The 22,411-nt window shown below is 44.3% G+C and overlaps 1 protein-coding gene across 4 annotated transcripts in view; it reads right to left on the bottom strand.

Annotated features, from left to right (window-relative positions):
- Positions 1 to 22,411, bottom strand: part of LOC105468083 (KIAA2012 ortholog) — a 141,406-nt gene that overhangs the window by 42,063 nt on the left and 76,932 nt on the right. For all 4 annotated transcript variants that reach the window (XR_003015057.2, XM_011718042.2, XM_011718043.3 and 1 more), the window contains exons 14-15: positions 10,758 to 10,895; positions 23 to 95 (exon numbers count right to left, since the gene is read on the bottom strand). Coding sequence is in view for 3 of the 4 variants with exons in the window: in XM_011718042.2 (XP_011716344.2) it covers positions 23 to 95; positions 10,758 to 10,895 (211 nt within the window). In the remaining variant the exon portion in view is untranslated. The remainder of the gene's footprint in view (positions 1 to 22; positions 96 to 10,757; positions 10,896 to 22,411) is intronic.

Below are 22,411 nucleotides of genomic sequence, written 5' to 3'. Positions count from 1 at the left end.
AGCCCCAACCAGTGGTCTCTACCTTGGCCGTCGTGATGAATTTCTCTGAGGGGTCTCCCCGCTTCTTCCTGAGAGTCCAGTGCATTTCCGCTTTCCTATTGGGTTAACACACACCAAAGAGTACATTAGACACAATAAATGCAACACTTTAAACACTTCTGTGGTCCACGACCTTTGGTAAAAGGGAATCCAGTTTTCTTAGCGGTTTCTTCTCCTTCTTCATCAACTTGTTTCTACTTAAGTCTCCAGGAAGGCTGCTACTAGCGTTAAACAGGCTTAAAGAGCCAGGCACGGCTGGGCATAATAATATGCACCTGTAGCCTCAGCTACTTGGGAGGCCGAGATGGGAGATTCACTTAAAGCAGGAGTTCCCAGGAGTTTGAGTCCAGCCTGGGCAACATAGCAAGACCCTGGACCCTGTCTCTTTAAAAAAAAAAAAAGCCAGGGCCTGGCAGGCTTGGCACCAGCAGCATTGAGCACTGTTACCTTCCTGGGTGTGCTTATTTTCATGGGGTCTTATCCCATTCATCTGTGCAGTGCTGAATGCCTAATGTATGTAGGAGTTTACTGGGGGAAAGGGAGAAGAATGTCATGACAGAGGCCAACTAGCAGAAGGAAGCAGGGCACCTCCAGGACTTGAGGGAGGACTGGTGTGACTAGAGCAGAGACTGAGAGAACTGCACAGGGTTGGGAGGAGTCAGACCCCCATGGCCTTGAAGGCAGGTTGAGGACTTTGGTCTTTATGTTGAGAACAAATGGAAACATTCAGGATTGAAAGCAGGGGAGCCAAAGGGTCAGACAGGCCTTTTGTGGCATCCTCAGGATTACCACAGATTTGGTTTCTTATCACATTTGATCCCTTCTTCCTTCTTTCCTTGAGTCATACAAGCTGCTTGCAATCCCTCCTCCCAGAAATCTCCATAACTGTGGTTACCAACCCTGGCTACACATTAGAATTATTTGAGAAGTTTTAGAAAATATGATTCCCAGGACCTAACTCCAAATAATAACAGTCAGACTTGCTGGAGCTGGGGCATTTTAAGGCTTCTAGGGTGAGTCTGATATGCAGCCAGGACTGATAATCATGCTGTTCTCTAGAGTGTTGGAAGAGCAGCTCCTTAGTGCCAAAGTAACGTGGCAGGTAGAGTTGGTGACCCAAGTAAGCCCCGTGTGTCTGACGAGGCCAGATCTGGGCCTTTGTCACCTGGATCCCTGCTCGACCCACAGCTTCATCTTGGTGCTGGAGCTGGAATCTGGCAGGAAGGGTCCTGGAAGTCTCTCCGGGTTCACCCTCATTCTGTAGTGACAGTCACCTTTCCACTTTGTTATCAAAGTCACATCCTGCTATGAGAAGAGACAACTAATTATCTGCTACTTTGGCACTCTCTTTAATTCCCCTCTGAGTTCCCTCACTTAGTGGCTTTTTACCTTGTGTGTTTGTTTCTCACTTGTTAGCTTAGTGTTTGTAGCTGATGATATATACTGACATAAAAAAGCTAACACAAGTAAATAATTTTCTTACTTTTGGGTTTCTTATTTTGGAGACAAAGTCAATTTGGCCTGGTACAGTAAAAAAAAAACAAAAAAAAAAACAAAAAAAAAAAAACAAAAAAAACCTCATCCCTGAAAAATGGAAAGGAGTAAGAGGCTAAGTTAGAAGACTAGAAAAGAGAAACTTAAAAAAAAATCCCTGGTTATAAAGCCTTTTAATCTAACAAGAAACTGTATTGAAAGGGAGAGTCAAGCTTCTTCTTTTGGAAGAATTTTAATGCCAAGAAGGATCAACCTTCAGAGTCAACAACACACAGTCGTGAGCCTTCAGGGGCAAGGAATATCTTCTCATTTCACAGAGTGGGAGAGGGAGACAGAGAAACTCAGGGATTTGGAAAAATATTTTCAGGTGAGTCTTTGTTAGAAAAAGAAATAGTCTTAATTTGAAACTCTGTCAATTCAATTGTATGTTGCTTAGAAAAGTGTCAAAAGAACTTTCATTTTTTAGATATAAGAATACACATGTGGCCAGGCGCAGTGGCTCATGCCTGTAATCCCAGCACTTTGGGAGGCCGGGGCGGGCAGATCACGAGGTCAGGAGCTTGAGACCAGCCTGGCCAACGTGATCAAACCCTGTCTCTACTAAAAATACAAAAATTAGCCAGGCGTGGTGGCGGGTGCCTGTAATCCCAGCTACTCAGGAGGCTGAGGCAGGAGAATTGCTTGAACCCAGGAGGTGGAAGTTGCAGTTAGCTGAGATCGCACCACTACACTCCAGCCTAGGAGACATAGCAAGACTTCATCTTGAAAAAAAAAAAAAAGAATACACATGTGAAATAACTTCTATCTAAAGTCATTCATTCACTGCAACAGATTGGAAACAGCCTAAATGTCCCATCAATTGGGGACTAGTTAAATGAATTATTATTAGCTTATACAATGGAATATTATACAACCATTAAAAAACACAAGCATCTCTTTATGAATTAACATAGAACTGCAAGATGTAGTAAGTAAAAAAAAAAAGACTCTGGGCCAAGTGCAGTGGCTCACACCTATAATCCCAGCACTTTAGGAGGCCCAGGTTGGGTGGATCACCTGAGGTCAGGAGTTCGAGACCAGCCTGGCTAACATGGTGAAATCCTGTCTCTACTAAAAATACAAAAATTAGCCAGGTGTGGTGGTGCATGCCTGTAGTGCCAGCTACTTGGGAGGCTGAGGCAGGAGAATCACTTGAACCCAGGAGGCGGAGGGTGCAGTGAGCCAAGATCGCATCACTGTACTCCAGCCTGGATGGCAGAGTGAGACTCTATCTAAAAAAACAAGCAAGCAAACAAAAAGACTCTGAACAATGTGTATAATATGCTAAAATTTGCATATAATATCTATCTGTGTATGTATCTATCTGTATTTGCTTATATATATATATGCATTATACATTCCAGGAAGGGGACACAGGAAACTAGCAACCCCGGTTTTTCAAGGGAAGGGAGCTGAGCAGCTGGAAGGCACACTGTTTTGTACTTAAATTTGAAAAAAAATCTTCTGAGTATATTTCAGATTCAAAATTTGAATTAAAGAAACTAAACCTAAATAAAATGTTATGTCACTTTTAGTCTGAGTTACAAATGCATGATTAAAACAGAGTGATAGAAACACAGGTAGTAATACTTGATGAGTGAGCAAAACAAATGGAGGGACTGCAAATTCAAAACCCAGTTCTGTTATTCTGGCCAAGTCGTGTGCTCTTCCTCTGTTCATTCAACTAATGAACATTTGTTGAGAGTCTGCTGTGTGCCAGGTACTGAGATAGGCACTGGGGGCACAAAGATGAAAGATGTATTCGTAGGACGCTCACTGACTTGTGGGGAAATGACAAGTCAGTTTGCAATGCAGCGTGATAAATGTTGTGGCAGATTATGACAGGTTTCTGCAGGGCCTCATGGGAGGTGAAGCTAAATTAGGCTGGGAAGGTTGTTTACCGGCAGACGCAGTGCTAAATCTTGCAGTGAAGGGAAGGTAGAACAATTCCAAGCAGAGGAAGCAGCATGTGCTGGCTTAGGGGATAGTTTGGTGCGGGGGCAGTGTGAGGACAGTGTAAATTAGACACAGGCCAGATCTTGCATGTTACAGTTTGGAGTTTAAGAAAAATTGCACATGTTATATTTTTCTATTTGTAAAATAAATACATCTTTGATGCTTGGAATTTAACCAGAGGGCCAATGGGGACACGGTAAAGAATTTCAAGCAAACCAGTGATAAGACTGAGCTGTATTTAGAGCACTGGCAGCAGTGTGGTATTATAAGACCAGGGGAAGAGGAAGAGTCACAAACACTTTGCGAACACAAACTACAACATTGAAACCAACATGTGGCCGGGCGCGGTGGCTCAAGCCTGTAATCCCAGCACTTTGGGAGGCCGAGGCGGGCGGATCACGAGGTCAGGAGATCGAGACCATCCTGGCTAACACGGTGAAACCCCGTCTCTACTAAAAATACAAAAAGAAATTAGCCGGGCGTGGTGGCGGGCGCCTGTAGTCCCAGCTACTCGGGAGGCTGAGGCAGGAGAATGGCGTGAACCCGGGAGGCGGAGCTTGCAGTGAGCCGAGATCGCGCCACTGCACTCCAGTCTGGGCGACAGAGCTAGACTCCGTCTCAAAAAAAAAAAAAAAAAAAAAAAAAAAGAAACCAACATGTGAGAGGCGCTTTCTCTGCTGGCTGAGGTATAGGTCCTGCAGTCAGGCTGTCTGCACTCTAGTCCTAACTCCTACACTTGATATCTTACAGACCGTAGGAGTTACTTAACCTCTGAGCCTCAGTTTCTTCAACTGGAAACCGACAGATGCTGCACAAGTGATCTTAGGTAATCTGTCCTTGGAAAACCTTCCAGCTGTCCTGCCCTCCACTCTCATGCACGGGTGCCTGCTGGGCATGTTACTTTTAGGACCACAGCAGGCTTTTTTAGGGAGCTGCTGGGAGGATGGAGGAGCAAAGACTGCAGGAGTCTGAAGTGCGGCCTCCAGCCTGCCTTGAGCCAGCTGCATGCCCTATCGTAGAACCTCAGCTTCTACACCTGTGAAATGGGAGTAATAATAAATAATTGTAGAGTTCTCAAAAGGTTTAACCAGGAAGAGACATTTGGAAATTCCATGTAACATACCATGTGATACATGAATATAAATGACTAATTTCAATACTTTCTTAATGATGGAAGAAAATCAGGATCTCATTAAAAAGTTTCAGCTTCAAGGTAGTACAACTTTTCTTGTGTAACAGAGAAGTCCCCTACGTTGTCTTCGTTAAAGACCTTATGATTTATGAAAATCATAAAGTATCTTGTGTTATTAAGATAAAAAAGATTAATATATATTATCAAATCTCTGCTCCCTTCTTGGGTTCTGCAGCTAGAACAAAGAAGTACAACTAGGCACACAGGCACAGAACAGAAAGACCTCACGGATCTCTGATACTGTGGGGTTTTTTGGCTTCGAATCCTAGCTCTCTCTGCTGCCAGCCATGTGACTGGTCATCTCTGAGCCTCGGTTTCCTCATCTGCACAGTGGGGATCGCACAATTACTGGGAAGAGTGAAGGGAAGATTACACAAGGCTCAATAAGTGAGGGGCCTGGCCCTTAGCAGGGATCAGTGAGTGTTCCTTTCTCCCTTATGAACTGAGTCCTTTACAGATATGAACATTCTTTCAAAACTATTAGTTCATGTAATTCTTGCTTCACTGTTGAGAGGCAGGTATGGAGTTCCCAGTATTATTATTATTTTTTTGAGATAGACTTTCGCTCTTGTTACCCAGGCTGGAGTGCAGTTGTGCGATCTCGGCTCACTGCAACCTCCGCCTCTCGGGTTCAAACGATTCGCCTATCTTAGCCCTCGAGAAGCTGGGACTACAGGCACACGCTAACATGCCCGGCTAATTTTTTGTATTTTTAGTAGAGACGGGGTTTCACCATGTTGGCCAGGCTGGTCTCGAACCACCTGAGGTGGTGATCCGCCCGCCTCAGCCTCCCAAAGTGCTGGGATTACAGGCAGGAGCCACCATGCCTGGTCAGATCCCAGTATTATTATCTCTGTTTTATTAAAGAGAAAATGGAGTCTGAGAAGCATCACAAGGTCACTTAGTATCAGAGTGTCAGAGAAGTACCCCCGGCTCCACCCAGGGCTTCCCAACTACCAGTCTGACATTTTAATATTGATAATATTCCACTTAATTCGGGTTTTTTTCTTTTTGAAATAGAACACACTCATAAATATTTTTCCTGGGAATATTATTCAAGTCTCCTGGAATCATTAAATCTTGAGAACTGCTGGTGATCCCTCTACAACTTTCCTGCCAAATGGTCATCAAGGCACGTTTAAATGATTGTGGAGACCAGAACTTATCTCCTAAGGCACCCTGCTCCATCTTTGGACGATGTCCTAAGCCAAGCATTATTTTCCTGTTGTATGTGAAATCCACAGGATTAAGGGGCAGCCCCCTTCTGCTTGGTGGGATGCACCTACACTTGCCCACATAAGTAATGCTTGGGACTGGTCTCAAAACAGGCGGGGCAGCTCTAACTCCAGGCACTGCTGGCTCTTGTCCATGTTCAGGTCAATTCCTCTACCTTGCATTTGAGGGCACTATGTGCTAACTGTGTGGGAACTGCGAGGTAGAAGCTTATTTCTCATTCTTCAGATGTTCTGGGTGTAACATACACACCCTTTGATATCAACGTGGAGTATAAGGATATTCAATTTGATATCTAGCGTTAATAGGCATTATTGCTGTTTTCCTCCTTATGACCATGACCTAACCCTGATAATTTAAAAAGTCTCTGAAAAAAAAATTCTATCCTTATTCATTCATCAATTACCATTTCTTTTTGAAAAAACACAATCGAGTTTTTAAAAACATGGTTCAAAAAAATTTGTTTTTTCTTTTTTGGTTTAGAAAATAGGCTGGTCTTGGCCGGGTGCAGTGGCTCACGCTTGTAATCCTAGTACTTTGAGAGACCGAGGCAGGTGGATCACCTGAGGTCAGGAGTTTGAGACCAGCCTGGTCAACATGGTGAAACCCCGTCTCTACTAAAAATGCAAAAAATTAACCGGGCATGGTGGTAGGTGCTTGAAATCCCAGCTACTCAGGAGGCTGATGCAGGAGAATCGCTTGAACTGGGAGGTAGAGGTTGCAGTGAGCTGAGATTGCGGCATTGCATTCTAGCCTGGGCTACAAGAGCGAAACCCTGTCTCAAAAAAAAAAAAAAAAAAAAGAAAAAAAAAGAAAGAAAGAAAACAGGCTGGTTTCAAACTCCTGGGCTCAAGCGATCCTCCGGCCTCATCCTCCCAGGCAGCTGGGATTCCAGGCATGTGCCACTGTGTCTGAAATGGTGAAATGGTTTGATTTTTAAATGAATCCAGATGTACTCTGGATCAATCATATTTCCTCAAATCTAAGCCTGATATAAACAAATTATTCTGTGTAATCAGCTAATAGTGTTGCCTTCAGTGTTGTAAAGAGGTTCTTAAAATGTGAGAAGTTCACATGCAATAAATGGAAAATGAATGAATGCTCTCCTGTAGTAACGTGAGCCTGCCTCTGCCACAACATTGTGCTATTACCTGTTTCATTGTTTATCTTCCTCTTAGATTCTAGGCTCCTTGGAAGGTCAAGGATAGAGATGATTCATCTCTGTATCCTCAGTAACTATCACAGTGTCTGATACTCAGAGCGTGTTCAATATATGTTGGCTGAGGGGGCCAGGCACGGTGGCTCACGCCTGTAATCCCAGGACTTTGGGAGGCAGAGACAGGTGGATCATGAGGTCAGGAGATCGAGACCGTCCTGGATAACACAGTGAAACCCCGTCTCTACTAAAAAATACAAAAAAATTAGCCGGGTGTGGAGGCGTGCACCTGTAGTCCCAGCTACTCGGGAGGCTGAGGCAGAAGAATGGCGTGAACCCAGGAGGCGGAGCTTGCAGTGAGCCGAGATCACGCCACTGCACTCCAGCGTGGGTGACAGAGTGAGACTCTGTCTCAATATAGAAAGAAAAATAAAAATATGTTGGCTGAGGGGAACCAAATGATCAGTGGGAGAGAAAGCTTTATATTGCCTTCACAGAACTTGGGTGGGACTGGAGGGAAGGGCAAAGTCCTGTGGGGTCAGAAAATCTTCCTGGAGCAGATGGAATGTGTCCTCAGGAATGGAATTTTCTAGGAGTGTTGGATGCTTAGCTAACATGATAGGCAGTGTTTTTGATTGGACAGGGCTCAGCTGGGGGCTGCAGTGAGGCTTTATAACAGATGGTTGAGCATAGGCACTGGAACTGGGCTGCCTGACCAAATCTTGCTTCTGCCATTTACCAACTGTGTGACATTCGGTAAGTTACTTAGCCTCTCAATGCCTTAGTTTTCTCATCTGTAAAATGGAGTAATTCTACATACTTAGATTCATTTTATGAATTAAGTAAATGCATGCATATAAAATTTAGAACAAAGCCAGCCACAGAATAAGTGCTCTGCAATGTTAGCAATTGTGATTATTTTTCTCTCTTTCCATTCCCTTGTTCTGCCTTGACCTTTCTTATCACCTACCCTCATCCCCTGCAATGTGCAATGCTTCCTACATGCCCCAGGCAAAAATGAATGACATACCCTGTGGACAGGCAGGAGATACATGAATGAATGTAGAGGATGAGTTGGTTTCTACACAGCTCCAGGAGTGGAGGACAGCCTGTGTGCTCTTCTCTGTTTGAACTCATCATCTTTGTCTGTACTACCCTGGGACTGTGTCTTACTACATGGCAATCCCTAAGAACGTGGGAGCTACCACATCCATAAGGAGAAGGTCTATCTAGAGAGAGCTGTGAACACTGAACATTTCCAAGAGAAGGCATGGTCTTTGGGGCAAAGACTGGCCTGGGAGTCAGAAAGTGTACTGAGTGTGTACTTTGTGAGTCCTTTGGAAGCAGGCTGAGTTGCCATTTCCATGAGTCTTGAGGGAGGTGGACAGGAAAGTGGGCCTTAGAGATGACAACACTTTTCCTTCTATAATACTGTGCCAAAATTGCTGGACAAAAAAGTGTAACACAAAAGCATTGTGGATACTAAATGTACAAGCAATTACTGTAAATTTCCCCACTTTGAATTCTGCATTCTTAAATGCTCCATATTTTCTTTTTTCTTTTTTTTTTCTTGAGATGGAATCTCACTCTATCACCCAAGCTGGAGGGCAGTGGTGGATCTCGGCTCACTGCAAGCTCCACCTCCTGGGTTCACACCATTCTCCTGCCTCAGCCTCCCGAGTAGCTGGGACTACAGGCACCTGTCACCACGCCCGGCTAATTTTTTGTATTTTTAGTAGAGATGGGGTTTCACTGTTAGCCAGGCTGGTCTTGATCTCCTGACCTCATGATCTGCCCGCCTCGGCCTCCCAAAGTGCTGGGATTACAGGCGTGAGCCACTTTCTTATCTCATTTCCTTAGCAGCTCTCACCTTTGAACATGCTACACGCTCTGCTTGTGTATTAGGTCTGTTGTCTGTTCCCTGTACTATCCTGGAGCAGGGCAGGGATCTTGGTCTGTTTTTTTCACTGATGTATCCCAAATGCCCAGAAACTGCCAAGCACATAGTAGATAGCCGGTGTTCAAATATTGGTTAATGAATGGTGTCTGTGATGGGATATTTCCTCCCAGAAAGTACGATTCATAATTCTTTCAGCCCTAAGTGAAGAACTAAACTGTTGCTAAGAATAAAAGGGATAGTTTCAACAGTATAAATCATGGAGCATGGCAATATTTTTTGAATACTTGTAGCAAATATCTTTTCTTTTGGGGTCCAGAATCATTCTTCTTTCTTGTAGTTTTTTTTTTTTCCTATAGAGATGGGTTCTCACTATGTTGCCCAGGCTGGGGTACAGTGGCTATTCACGGGTGTAATCATAGCACACTACAGCCTTGAACTCCTGGACTCAAGTGATCCTCCAACCTCAATCTCCTGAGTAGCTGAAATTCCTTCTTATAGTTTTCAGTACCCCATTTTCCTCTATCAGACATACTTTCTGTTCCCATTCTCAGTCCCTGTGGCTCCAGGGTGGGCCAATGGCATTTCATTTGGGTATGGATAAGTGACCCACATTGGTTTACATTCAATTCTGGAATGACCTGGGAAATAGAAGCTGGTGGCCAGCTTGCCACCCCTGGGGAAGAGCCTATCTAAGTGGAAGCCCTGAAAAGCAGGGCCCAGTCGTGGACAGAGACAGATTTTGGACAAATGCATGACTCTTAATCAAAGTCCCACCTTGTAGAACTGGGATTGGGGCAGCCCAGAGAATTAGGAGGGTGACCCTCATGACTTCCAAAACCCCTGCCAGGCTATGGCACTAGATAGAGCCACCATCATACACTCAGCAAGTATTTGGTTTCTTCTGCCCCATTCTTGTCTTTCTCAGTCATTTCTTATCAAGGGCCTGGAATATTTTCTCCAGGGTACTATGAAGGATCTGAGATCCTTCCATGCTAGGCCTGGCTATGTTCCTGGTCAGTTTCTTTGACTCCATGGCTATTTATTTCCAGTTCAGTAAGCTCTGAGGAGGGCAAAGAATGGGTAGGAAAGGGGCCCTAAACCAGAGGGTGTGGGATGAAAAGGATGGGCCAATTCATGGAGCATTTAATGAGCACCTTCCATGTGTCGGGCGCTGTGTTCGATGCTGGGGTGGAAGGGAGTGTTGCAAAGATGGACAAATGCCATCCTCACTATAGAAACCCTCAGAACCCTTAACTTGAAATGAAGCTAAGCTTGGGAGATCAGTGAACTCTTAGAGAACAGAAAGCAAGGCCAGATATCCAGAAAGGAATTTGCAGTTGACTTCTAAATAGTTAACTCAAGAATCAGTCTTCTCTACAGTAGTAATATCAACTCTACCAAGTGACAGTGGTAAAACAGTAACAATTATTTTAGCTACTGTCAAGATAAAATGAATTATATTTGACTGTTTTATGAGGTAGTTTAAAGTTACTCTTTCTCCTTTCTGTTCCCTGTCCCCTACTACCCAAACCAGACACCCGACTGACTTGTCCCCGATGGCTGGCTGTGATTACTGTCCTAATTTGTTCTTTCTTCATCTGCTACAAACTGCCTATTTTCTGTCCCTTCTGATAATGCAGGAGCTCTGAGGGACTTCTGAAGCTGTTTTTGCACCATGCAGAAGTGTATTAACTGGAATTCCTATGTTTGTGTCTATAAAACCTCTCGTCTTCTCAGTGTGAGATCACCTTCAGGAACGGCGTCATGTCGATGTGCAGCTTGCGCGTGTAAAATTCTTTTCTGTTTGAACATATCAGCCCTTTATTTATACAACTTTGAGGCTCTTCTGTCTTCTGAGCTGCTGCCTCCAAGGACTGCTGGGCTCCCTGTGAAGAGAAGCAGAAAGCTCAAACTTTCATATGAATGATATACGGTGCAATAAGAGCTAGTCCAAATCCCCAAATATTTACAGAAGGCAATTTTTTAAATCATTGAAACAATAATACGCAACACCTAATTTTACTGTTGAAGACACAGAGGACCCTATAGAGAGAAAACAGCCTAAGAGTGTTTATTTATTAGTACCTATGGAAGTGGAAAAAGGGACCTTCCTAGGTCCCAGGGCTTTAATTATTTTATTTAACCTTCACAACAACCCTGTAAGGCGGGCACTGTTACTCCCATTATAGAGACAGGAAACCGGGAGGCTCTGGGAGGTTAAGCAACTTGTCCAAAGCCATTAGCTACTATATGGCAGAGCTAAAATTACCATCTGTTGAAGGCTCCTTTTTAATGAGATATTTTTGATACTTACATAGCTTCCATGAATGGTTATCAAATCTGCTTTGCAGCAAATATGGTTATAGCAAGATTCCAGTTTATTTCCAAGATGACAAAAATGAATTTGATATGTTAGGAAGACTGATTTGAACAAATATAGCAGAGAGAGAAGGAAGAATGAGCTAACAGAGGAGTCTGGGAGGCCCCGGGGGCTCTCCAAACTTCTGGGCCATGCAAAGGGTGTCACGTTTCAGGATACCACACAGTTGGATCTGAAGTTGCACTCCAGCCCATGCCCCACACTGCAACCTGGGTGCTCCTTCCAAGATGCATACTGGATCATATCACTTCTCGGCTTGAAACCTTCAAAGGCCATTGTCCTCAAGATGAAGGCCAACCGGCTTACAAGTTTTATAAGCCCTTCCTGCCTGGCCCTAGATGATCTCTCCTGCTTCATTAGGTCATACAACAAATATTTATTGGGTGTCTTTTCTATGCCAGGCAGAGCAGATAGGGCAGTGCCCAAAGGGACGAAAGTCTCCACCCTCATGAAGAGTGCACATCCATTCCATTGAAAGGGAAGACAGAATTCACAAGGAAGTGGAACATAAGTACGTCTGAAGGTGGTTTGTGATAGGGAGAAAAATAAAACACAAAGTGGGCTGAGGGAATAGCTGGGGATGGAAGTGGAGGCTGCAATTTTAAGCAGGGAGTCAAGGGAGGTCCCATGAAAAAGCAATGACAGGGCAAGCTCTGAAGATGGTGAAGGAAGGTTCTAGGGTCTATCTGCATGAAGTGTTTACTTCGCTATGGGAATAGCAGGTGCAGAGGGCCACATGGACACCGGCCCTTGAGCTCCTGGAGCAAGACCTTTGCACGTGTCCTTCCCGCTCCCCTTCTTCTGATTCTTCTTCGTCTTTCAAGTCTGGCTTCCCTATGCCCCTGTGACCACCCAGAGCATGAGCACCTCCTGCCATTGCCCACAATGATTGCTCAGGCTTGTGCAGCCATCTCTCCTCCTCCTCTAGACTGGAAGCCCCCTGAAGGCAGGAACCATGGCTCTTCCATTCCCATTGTCCCGGCAGTTTCTGGCACACGGTCTGGAAATGAACACACACTTGATACATATTTGCTGAACAAAAGAGTAACTAACAGGTTATGGCCCACCTCAATTCAAAGGAGGAGGGAGCAATGAAGATACCTTTACAGGAAGTATGTGTTGACCTCCAGAAGACAGTCCTCTAGGGAGCACTGGTTCCTCATTTCCAAAGAGAAAAGTTATTTATTATTTTTGGGACCAATTTGCTGGGGTCACATACATTAATATGTCATGAGATCACTGAGAGTAGATTTGATAATTTCCATATTTTCTAGGAGACTCTCAGATGGCCATCTCTCTGGGCAGTCATAAAGTCTCCCTCCCATAACATTTATATTACTTTTAAACATTAATGATGAATTAACAATTGGTGAGTCCCCACAAGCAGTTATCATTCCAATGAACACCCACACCCTTTTCTTTTGCTCTGAAATGTGGCTAGAGATAAAGATTGTTCTGGATAAACACATGTCCAATTTTTTTTTTATCATCTCAGTCACATATCTGATTAGCTTTTCAGGGTGAGACAGTCCCTCTCCATTTCTCAATCACATGAAAGCATTTGGTCCAAGCTAGACTCAGACAAAGCATTTCAAGCTTTCTAGCCTCCACAATCATGCATGAATCACTGGATTGAATAATAGAAATCAGATGATAATGATTTGAGGGAAATTTCTCCATTATCCCCAAGAGAAGTTTTCATGTTTGACTGGAGAACAAAAGGCATAGTCAAGACCAATTTCAATGGCTGAAATTACTTTAACTCCTTATTTGGGGCTCCGATTGAAGAGTGGGGAGTTGAGAGGCTTTGAGAAAAGTCTCCCCAAGCCACTTGACCTATAAATCTTTCGATAAAACAATTCTCCTTACCATATGGCTCATCTCCCTAATGTTCAGGGGCCATCAATTCTAGCTTGATGGAATGTTTTCAGTGAAGGCTCTATACCCACTGGAATGAAAAGTACTGTTTTTGCTCATTATGTTCAAGTGTTCTAACGAATGAATGATAGTGAAAGAGGATTTGGGAGATGGGAGGAAAAAAACGATTAAACATATAAAGAAGAGGTAGTGATGTGAGAAGAAAAAGTCAGAAAATTGAAAGCAGGAAAGAAAGTCGCATGCTAGGTCCGGCACAGTGGCTCATATCTGTAATCCCATCACTTTGGAAGGCTGAGGCAGGAGGACTACCTGAGTTCAGGAGCTTGAGACCAACCTGGAAAACACAGTGAGATCCTGTCTTTACAAAAAATGTAAAGAAAATTAGCTGGGTGTGGTGGTACGCGCCTCTAGTCCCAGCTATTCAGAAGTCTGAGGTGGGAAGATCCTTGAGCCCAACAGTTTGAGGCTGCAGTGAGCTGTGATCATGCCACTGCACTCCAGCCTGGGCGACAGAGTGAGGCCCTGTCTCTAAAAATAAATAAATAAATAATAACAAATACAAAAATAAAAATGAAAGTCATGTGCTTGGGTGGTTTTTCATTTATCCATTAAACTGATATTTATCAAGTGCCTACTGTGTGTCAAACACACACACAAGCAAGATGATGCCTTTAGGTGGTGACTAGTCTGTGAAGACAACACAGTGGTGCTAGGAGGGAGGGTAATGGGAAGGGGGTGGCCGCTTGGCTTGAGTGGTCAGAGGAGGCCGCTCTGAGGAGCTGACATTTGAGCAGAGAGCTGGATGACAAGCTGGAGCCAGCCCTGGATTAATCTGTCTTTAGCAATCAGGGTAGCTGGTATCTCTGTGGTCTGATTATATATTTATTGAATTATTGAATTATTATTATTATTTTTTGAGACAGAGTCTTGCTCCGTCGCCCAGGCTGGAGTGCAGTGGCGCGATCTTGGCTCACTGCAACCTTCACTTCCCTGATTCAAGCGATTCTCCTGCTTCAGTCTCCTGAGTAGCTGGAATTAAAGGTGTGTGCCACCATGCCCAGCTAATTTTTGTATTTTTAGTAGAAATAGGGTTTCGCCATGTTGGCCAGGCTGGTCTCAAACTCCTGACCTCAGGTGATCCACCCGCCTTGGCCTCTCAAAGTTCTGGGATTATAGGAGTGAGCCATTGCGCCTGGCTCTTGGTCTGATTATTTAGAGCTAAGCAGGGAATCTTTTAAAAGGAAAGTGGAATTCTTGATTTCTAGGCCTGTCTGCCCCAGCCTTCTGGGCTCCATCCCTGACCCTGTGAGGCACCCTTCTGTTTTCCGAGTGGCAGAGCAATCAAAACTGACACTTGTAGCTCTATGGTATGTTGAGAGCAAAGACAGAAAAATAAACAGTGATCAGGAGTCAAGGTCTCTAAAGGTATAGGAGGGCGAAGAAAACACAAGGTTAAATGGAAGGGAAGGAAAATGGGGGAACTGAAGAAAGCAGAGATGCCTGAAGGTTTTTTTTTATGTGAATACTGTGGTGGAGATGATTAAAAAACTAATGGAATGGATAGGCGCGGTGGTTTATGCCTGTAATCCCAGGACTTCGGGAGGCTGAGGTGGATGGATTGCTTGAGGCCAGCAGTTCAAGACCAGCCTGGTCAACACAGCACAACCCATTTCTACTAAAAATACAAAAATTAGCCAGGCGTGGTGGTGCATGTCTGTGGTCCCAGCTACTTGGGAGGCTGAGGCATGAGAATTGCTTAAACGCGGGAGGCGGAGGTTGTCGTGAGCTGAGATCGCACCACTGCACTCCAGCCTGGGCCACAGAGCAAGACTGTCTTAAAAACAAAATAAAACCAAAAAAAAAACCCCACACCAAACAAACAAACAAACAAACCAAAAAAACTGATGGAATGGTGAAATGTTTAACAGAAAAACAGAAGCCATCCCTTCACCTATATTGTACTGCAAATACTTTAGTATTTTCATGTTCTGCTAAAAACACCTGGAAGCCTTTCTCTTTAGTAAATGAAACAATAAAGATTAACGAGTTAATTTGGTAAAGCTGATTTGAATTGCACAGAAGGCATTGCGTAAGTACTTGGCATTTAAAAAGTTATCTGACATTTAAAAGGAGATGCCTGTTAATGAATTCAAGAGCTAATCTTATACTCTGACAGAGTGAGCCATGGAAAATCCAGGATTATTATCTTGCTGTAAACACAATATGATTCAGTTGAGCTATCACACAGAAAAAAGAGAGCACTATTGGTTGCGTACAAATATCTAGACTTACACACATATACAAGATGGCAAAACTTAAAGAGAACATCCATTAAAATTACAGACACCTCTTATTGTTTCCTTTCTTACTCTTGAATTATAATACCTGAACTATAGACCCAGGGAGAAACCCTTCTCCCCAGTAATTTTTCCTCCTCCTTTCAGCTGGTATATTTTAAATGGTCACTACCACGGGTTGGTTCTCCAAACAGACTTTGGGAAGTCTAACCTTAAGCAGGAGATGAAATTCTAAATCCAAGTGGCTACGTCTCTACCCTGGGTCCCACAGAGCCACCACAGATAAGGATCTGTCCTGTAGGTGTCCCTCGGGCCCTCCTCATTACTTCTCCCACTCCTTTCTAATTGGGGTTCCCCATCTTTGTAGATGCAGCTTAATGGCTCCAAGAAGAGTGATTGTCCCTCATTAAGGAGGCTGCAACACTCTCGCTGTCTAACTCCCTCCCACGCAGCTCACAACTTCATTCTGCCGGAGAACAGGCTGCCAAGAGGCTCCGGGAACCTGTGGGCAAGCTGAGCTGGAGGAAGAAAACAGAAAAGAGGAGGGTCTTTGTAACCAAGATCTGAAATATGCTGGGGAACACACCCCACCATTATCTTAATGCTTGAAGAGCGGGTGGGGGGAGCCTTTGCTGAAACCCGTACGTGGTCTCTCAAGTTGCCACATCAAACCTCTGTGCACACAGGGCATTTGCTGCCTCCTGTGAGTAAACAAAAGGAAGAGTCAGTCGCTCCTCTGACCCCGGGCTCCCCTCGTTGGCTGATAGTCTGTCCTTCGGCTCCCCTTGGTGGCTCTGAGTCCCAGGGGCATGGAGGGATCTGAGAGATTTAGTCACTGGGGCTAAGGGAGAAGGAGGGCTGGGATTCTGAGCTTTCCTGTCCTCCCATCCCCTCCTAGGGTAGGGGAACCAAATCCTGGAAGGGACCCCTCCTGCAGGGGCGAAGGGCCTGCCAACTTTCCCCGTGTTTGGTCTTCCCGGGCCCAGCTGTTCCTTGCCCATGACAGCCTACGGACCTAAAAGCGGACAATGGGAATGGGGCCAGAGGTGGGGCTGAGTGTGCCTGGGACTCCCTGGGCTCCCTGAGATGGGGCTGCCTAGGGAGGGGATCCGAGTGGGCCAGGCGTTATATACACTGTCAACCTCAGGCTGACTTGGAGGGCACCCTGTCTGTGGTAAGGCCAACCACCCTGGCCACCCCTAAAGTCCTCACTCTGAGGTTCTGTCTCTGTCTAGGTTTCCCTGGCTGGAAGGGAGGAGGCCTCCAGTGTGCAGGAGGTCAGATGGACACCTGGGATCTCAGCTCAGCAACCCAGCCTGGCCGCATAGCCTCTTTCTGAGGAGCAGCAGAACCCCAGAGCCACAGGGGGCTTCCACCCCACACAAATGTGCCCAGCAGTCCAGCGCCTGTCACCTGGGCTCATCCTGCTCTTCTTGGCCATGTGAGGTCTGGGCCCACTTTTTACATTCTACAGGCAATTTGGTGCTGGTGAAATGGGCTGAGTGAGCCGTTTTGCGAGGGCTCTACAAGTAGGCACGGTGGAGACACAGTTTGGTAGCCAAAGAAGAGCTTTCTTATTCTCCTCCTGTCAGGAATTTTGGTCTTCATCTATTTTTAAATGTCCTCAACTTTACAGAAGGAGATTTGACATCCTCCTGAGTGTTCAGCAAATTAGCCGAACAGCTAGCAAACATGAGCCTTGAAAGAGAAGCATGGCAACCTCCAGTCTTCGCTTCCGTCAGGGGCTCATTTCGTGACTTTGGCTAAGCCATTACTCTTTCTGTACCTCTACTTCCCTACCTAGAAAATGGGGCTAAGCTCATTGTTCTCTTCCAGGGAATTCTGAACGAAACTCTGGACACTTTCATTCCAGAGCTTCTACTATAAGTAAATCTTATCTGTGAGTTCTAACTGCTACTGTCTTCGACATTATTATGTGCTTTGTTGATACAACAGAATCACTGTTTATCTGGCTTAGGAGCTGGAGGAGAAAAATTTCAAGCCAAAATAGTGATCTCTTCTGCCCCAAGGGAGGTAGAAGCCAGCTTTTTCTGTGAGGGGGTGGCTAGCTGTATTCAGGCCGGAACTGTGCCTGTGTTTGAGGGATGACACCTTCTATTTTAGACTGGGAGATGGGAGGTCGAGAGGTGAAAGGTGGGAAATCTGAACAACTCCTCAGCTCCTTCCAACTCAAAACTTGAACTCAAAACTGTGTGACTTCCTTGTTTTGTTGGGTCTGGTGAGACTTTTCCAATCTGACAACCGACAGACAGGGAATCTCAACTTGCAAACTGATTCCACTGTGAAAAGGTCATTTTTAAATCAGTTGATTTTTATTAGGAAAAAAAATATGGTGTTTTGATTCCCAGACTCTCCCATAAAAGTTTATCTAACCCAGATTCAGCCAGACTATGGAGTTGAAGTAGTCCTGGTCATGCATGACAGCAGGAGGCTGGAAGAAGAGAAAGAAAAATGTCCTTTCTTTTTCTTTCCTGGGTCCCCACACTTTCCTGACCCCTTCCCCTCCACTGGGCTCTTCTGTCCTCCAACCTCTAAATTTTCCTCTGCAGCCCTGTGCTGTGGGCCGTGGGGCCCTGTCAACACAGTGCTCCTGGCCCCCAAATTCCCTGCCTCCTCTCTGCCCACAGGCCTTCAGCTGTGCTCCCTTAGGTATAGGGGGAAAGCAATTAAGAAACTTTCACAAGGAGATATGAGGAACCCAAAATAATCTCTAATAGTTAGAAATTTAAGCAGTGAAACACAGTGAACACTCCAGAAGGCATGGAGGATATTTGGGAGGCAGAGAGAGGGATGCTTGAATTGGGGGTTGGGGATGGGAAAGGAAGGAACAATTGGTAGATTGACCCATTGTCCTCCTTTAAATTATTCCTGCTTTTCAAGCTTCTCTTTTTCCATGTCTAAACCCTTAGATTGTATACAAGCTCCAAGTTCTGTTTTATAATGGCTTTCAAGGCAAGGGACAGGGGAGTACAACAGTAATGATTATAATGTATTGGGGGTTGCCTATTGCCAAGCATTGTGTGAATCCCTTTCCATATGTTTCATCTCATCCTCATCGTGACCCCATGAGGGAAATATTATTACCCTATGAGGAAACTCTGCCTCAGAGAGGTTAAATAGCCTGCCTAAAGCCACACAGCCTGTAAGGAAGAAGTTAGGATTTATTTTATTTTATTCATTTTTGAGACAGAGTCTCACTCTGTCACTCAGACTGGAGTGCGGTCAGGTGATCATGGCTCATTGCAGCCTCGACCTCCCAGGCTCGAGCAGTTCTCCTGCCTCAGCCTCCTGAGTAGCTGGTACTACAGATACGCACCACCACACCTGGCTATTTTTTTTTTTTTTTTTTTTTTTAGATGGAGCCTCGCTCTATCACCCAGGCTGGAGTGCAGTGGCACAATCTCAGCTCATTGCAACCTCCACCTCCCAGGTTCAAGAGATTCTTCTGCCTCAGGCTCTCGAGTAGCTGGGACTATAGGCGAGCGCCACCACGCCCGGCTAATTTTTTTGTATTTTTAGTAGAGACAGGGTTTCACTGTATTAGCCAGGCTGCTCTCAAACTCCTGACCTTGTGATTTGCCCACCTTGGCCTCCCAAAGTGCTGGGATTACAGGTGTGAGCCGCCGCACCTGGCTGCTAATTTTTTATAGAGACGGTGTCTCACTTTGTTGCCCGGGCTGGTCTCAAACTCCTGGGCTCAAGTAATTCTCCAGCCTTGGCCTCCCAAAGTGCTGGGATTATGGATGTGAGCCACTGCTCCTGGCCTAGAAGTTGGGATTTAAATGCAGCTTTATTGGATTTCCAAATGACTAGGCCTCTTTGAAAGTGCAGTTCATGTGTGAAAGGGGTCCTATTAGTCCTGATATCTATTTCCTTATCTGCAAACAGGAATAATAACTATACCAACTACATGAGGATGTTGTAAGGATGAGATAATCCTAAACCCTGTGCGTGGAAAAACTCAAAGACATTGGCTGTTTTTACCATTTGAAAAGACCCTCTCGGCCAGGTGGGTGGCTGAAGCCTGTAATCCCAGCACTTTGGGAGGCTAAGGTGGGTGGATCACCTGAGGTCAGGAGTTCAAGACCAGCCTGGTCAACATGGCGAAACCCCGTCTCTACTAAAACTACAAAAATTTTCCTGGCATGGTGACAGGCACCTGTAATCCCAGCTACTCGGGAGGCTGAGGCAGGAGAATCGCTTGAACCCTGGAGGTAGAGGTCGCAGTGAGCCGAGATTGTGCCACTGCACTCCAGCCAGGGGAACAGAGTGAGACTCCGTCTCAAAAAAAAAAAAAAAAAAAAAAAAAAAAAAAAAAAAGACCCTCTCAAGAGAATGGGGAGGTAATTGTTAAAGCTTGCTATAGGTATGTGGAGGTTCATCGTACTATTCTTTCTACTTTTACATGTTTGAAATTTTTCATAATACAAAGAAAAAAGGAAAACAAATTAACTATGCAGATATTGTGTGTCACTAGCAGCCAAGACATCAATTAATACAGACTTATTGGAATAAATGATAGTTGCAGTGAAAATTCAACAAATAAAAGCCCTCATTTTGTAATTAAAAACAAACCCCTCTCAGGAAATTAGCCTTAAATTGTCTAGGGCGTTTTGGGGCAGACAAAGTAATCCTGTGGGTAAGGCTCAACCAGAAGATGAAGTTTGCTTAGATCTTCAAAAAGCCTTTGAATCAAGTTCCACAACCAAAGCTATTTACAAAACTAGAGGGCGGGGGAGAGAGAGAGAGAGAGAGAAGGGAGAGTGAGCACAGGCATGGAACTAGGTGAGCTGTTGCAGTGTCTTAGAAAAGAGAGCTGACTTTAGAAACAAGAAACAAAGGCAGGGTAGGGAGTCAAGAGCACTTTTCTTGATGGGGAAATGCAGAAAGCGAATTCTCTTAGGCATTGGTGTGGAGACCAATCTTACTTGTCAGCCTCAGAGAGATCTCTAAGAAGGATGCCTAGTGACATCCCCAAGTCTGCACATGACCCAAAGCTTTTCCAGAGAAGGAAAAACCAAATCATAATGACCAATAGCAGGAAATGCCCAGAGACTGTGTGAGTTGTGGGGGAAAAATCAGTTGAACTTCCATCTCATTATCACTGAAAATAAATCAAGTGCAATCTCGGAATTCTATGTAGAGGAGATGGGCTTTTTCTATTCAGAATATGGATCTTAATGTCAATGACAGATTTAGTTACATATATATAAAACTACACATATATAAAACTATATATATAAAACTATACATACATACATATATATACACACACACACAAATAGAGAGAGAGAGAGAGAGAATCTCACTTTGTTGCCCTGGCTAGTTTTGAACTCCTGGTTTCAAGTGATCCATTCACCTTGGCCTCCCAAAGTGCTGGGATTACAGGCGTGAGCCACTGCGCCCAGCCTGTTGATTTATTTTTGAGTGGCTCCTATGTACCAGGAACTGTGCCAGACGCAAGTGATACAAAGGCAGACGACAGCCTTAAAAGAAGGCAGGGTAGGGTATGGCTTAGAAGGACACGAAATAAAAGGTTACCTTTGTACCCTTGTACAAAACATAGTGTGTCTACAGGTGTTTTATCTTTTGTTTTTTTTTGTGTGTGCATGTTGTTTTTGGTCCTGAAAGAGGAGAGCTGACGGGGATATGAACACCATCTGTGAAACCACCAAGGAAACAGATGGGGGTAAACACAGGTTTATTCAAACCAAATCCTAGTGTGCTAGAATTACAGGCTACTCTTTGAAATCCAAAAGAGATAAACTTAGGATACATAAGATCAAATATGAATTTATACTGTTGTAAACTTATGAAACCTGAACTCAAGAGATAGTATAGGTTGAAACAGAAGTGAAAAAAGGGATATAACACCAATTTAACAGGATTTTTAGGATACCACCAAAGTTCTAAGCCCCACAAAGCAACAAAACAAAACCCAAGATAAGGCATGTGAGAAAGGATGTTTGTTCTCCCTAGCTTGGAAATAGTTTAAACAAAAGGAGAAAAGTGACAATGTGAAAACTGCTGAGATGCTTTCTTTCTTATTTTAAACAAAGAGATGCAATCATTTTTGGGAAATCTAATTAAGGTTTGAGCTTGTACTTTGATACTCTTTACTGACAACCTCTGCCCTGACAGCTCTACAAACAAGTGGGCTCAACGCCCCTCTTTTCCCAAGCTTACGTAGATGGATCTGGATGGATGAGAGTTTTATGCTCTGAATTCCAATTTTTCAGAAAGATGAATTCGTTGTCCCCCAAAGTCTAGAGTTAGAGGGATAAAATGCCAAAAGGAATCGAGATCCTTAAAAGGAGAATGCTGATGACTCTATTCAATAAACTAATAAAAACCTGATTAATGTTAAATATTTTAAACCAATGATAATTAGCTAAAAAATAATGCTGCTATGGTGTTGACCCTGTTCAGCTTGCTGAATACTTGCATACTCTGAGCCTGAGATTATTTTATGCTAGACTTGAATAAAACCAGCTCGCCTCATGATCCATCTTTCCTTCTTATAGGGAGAATTTGGAAAAAGGCAAAACACTGAAAAAAAAAAAAGCCTAGGAAAACAAATAACAGAATCCACCTCGGTTTCAAGTTAGCATGACTGCACTTTTTTCATGCATTATTTGCAAGTCTTTTCCGAACAGACACATTTTTTTTTTTTATATAGTTGCAGCCATAGTGGACTTATTTTGATTTCCACTTTTAAAATGTTAAATCAGGCCGGGCACGGTGGCTCATGCCTGTAATCCCAGCACTTTGGGAGGCCAAGGCGGGTGGATTGCCTGAGCTCAGGAGTTCTAGACCAGCCTGGGCA

This window comes from Macaca nemestrina, chromosome 11 (genome assembly GCF_043159975.1).
Source record: "Macaca nemestrina isolate mMacNem1 chromosome 11, mMacNem.hap1, whole genome shotgun sequence".
Lineage (NCBI taxonomy): Eukaryota > Metazoa > Chordata > Mammalia > Primates > Cercopithecidae > Macaca > Macaca nemestrina.
The sequence above is the reverse complement of the archived record's forward strand: the minus strand, read 5'-3'. Positions and strand labels throughout refer to the sequence as shown.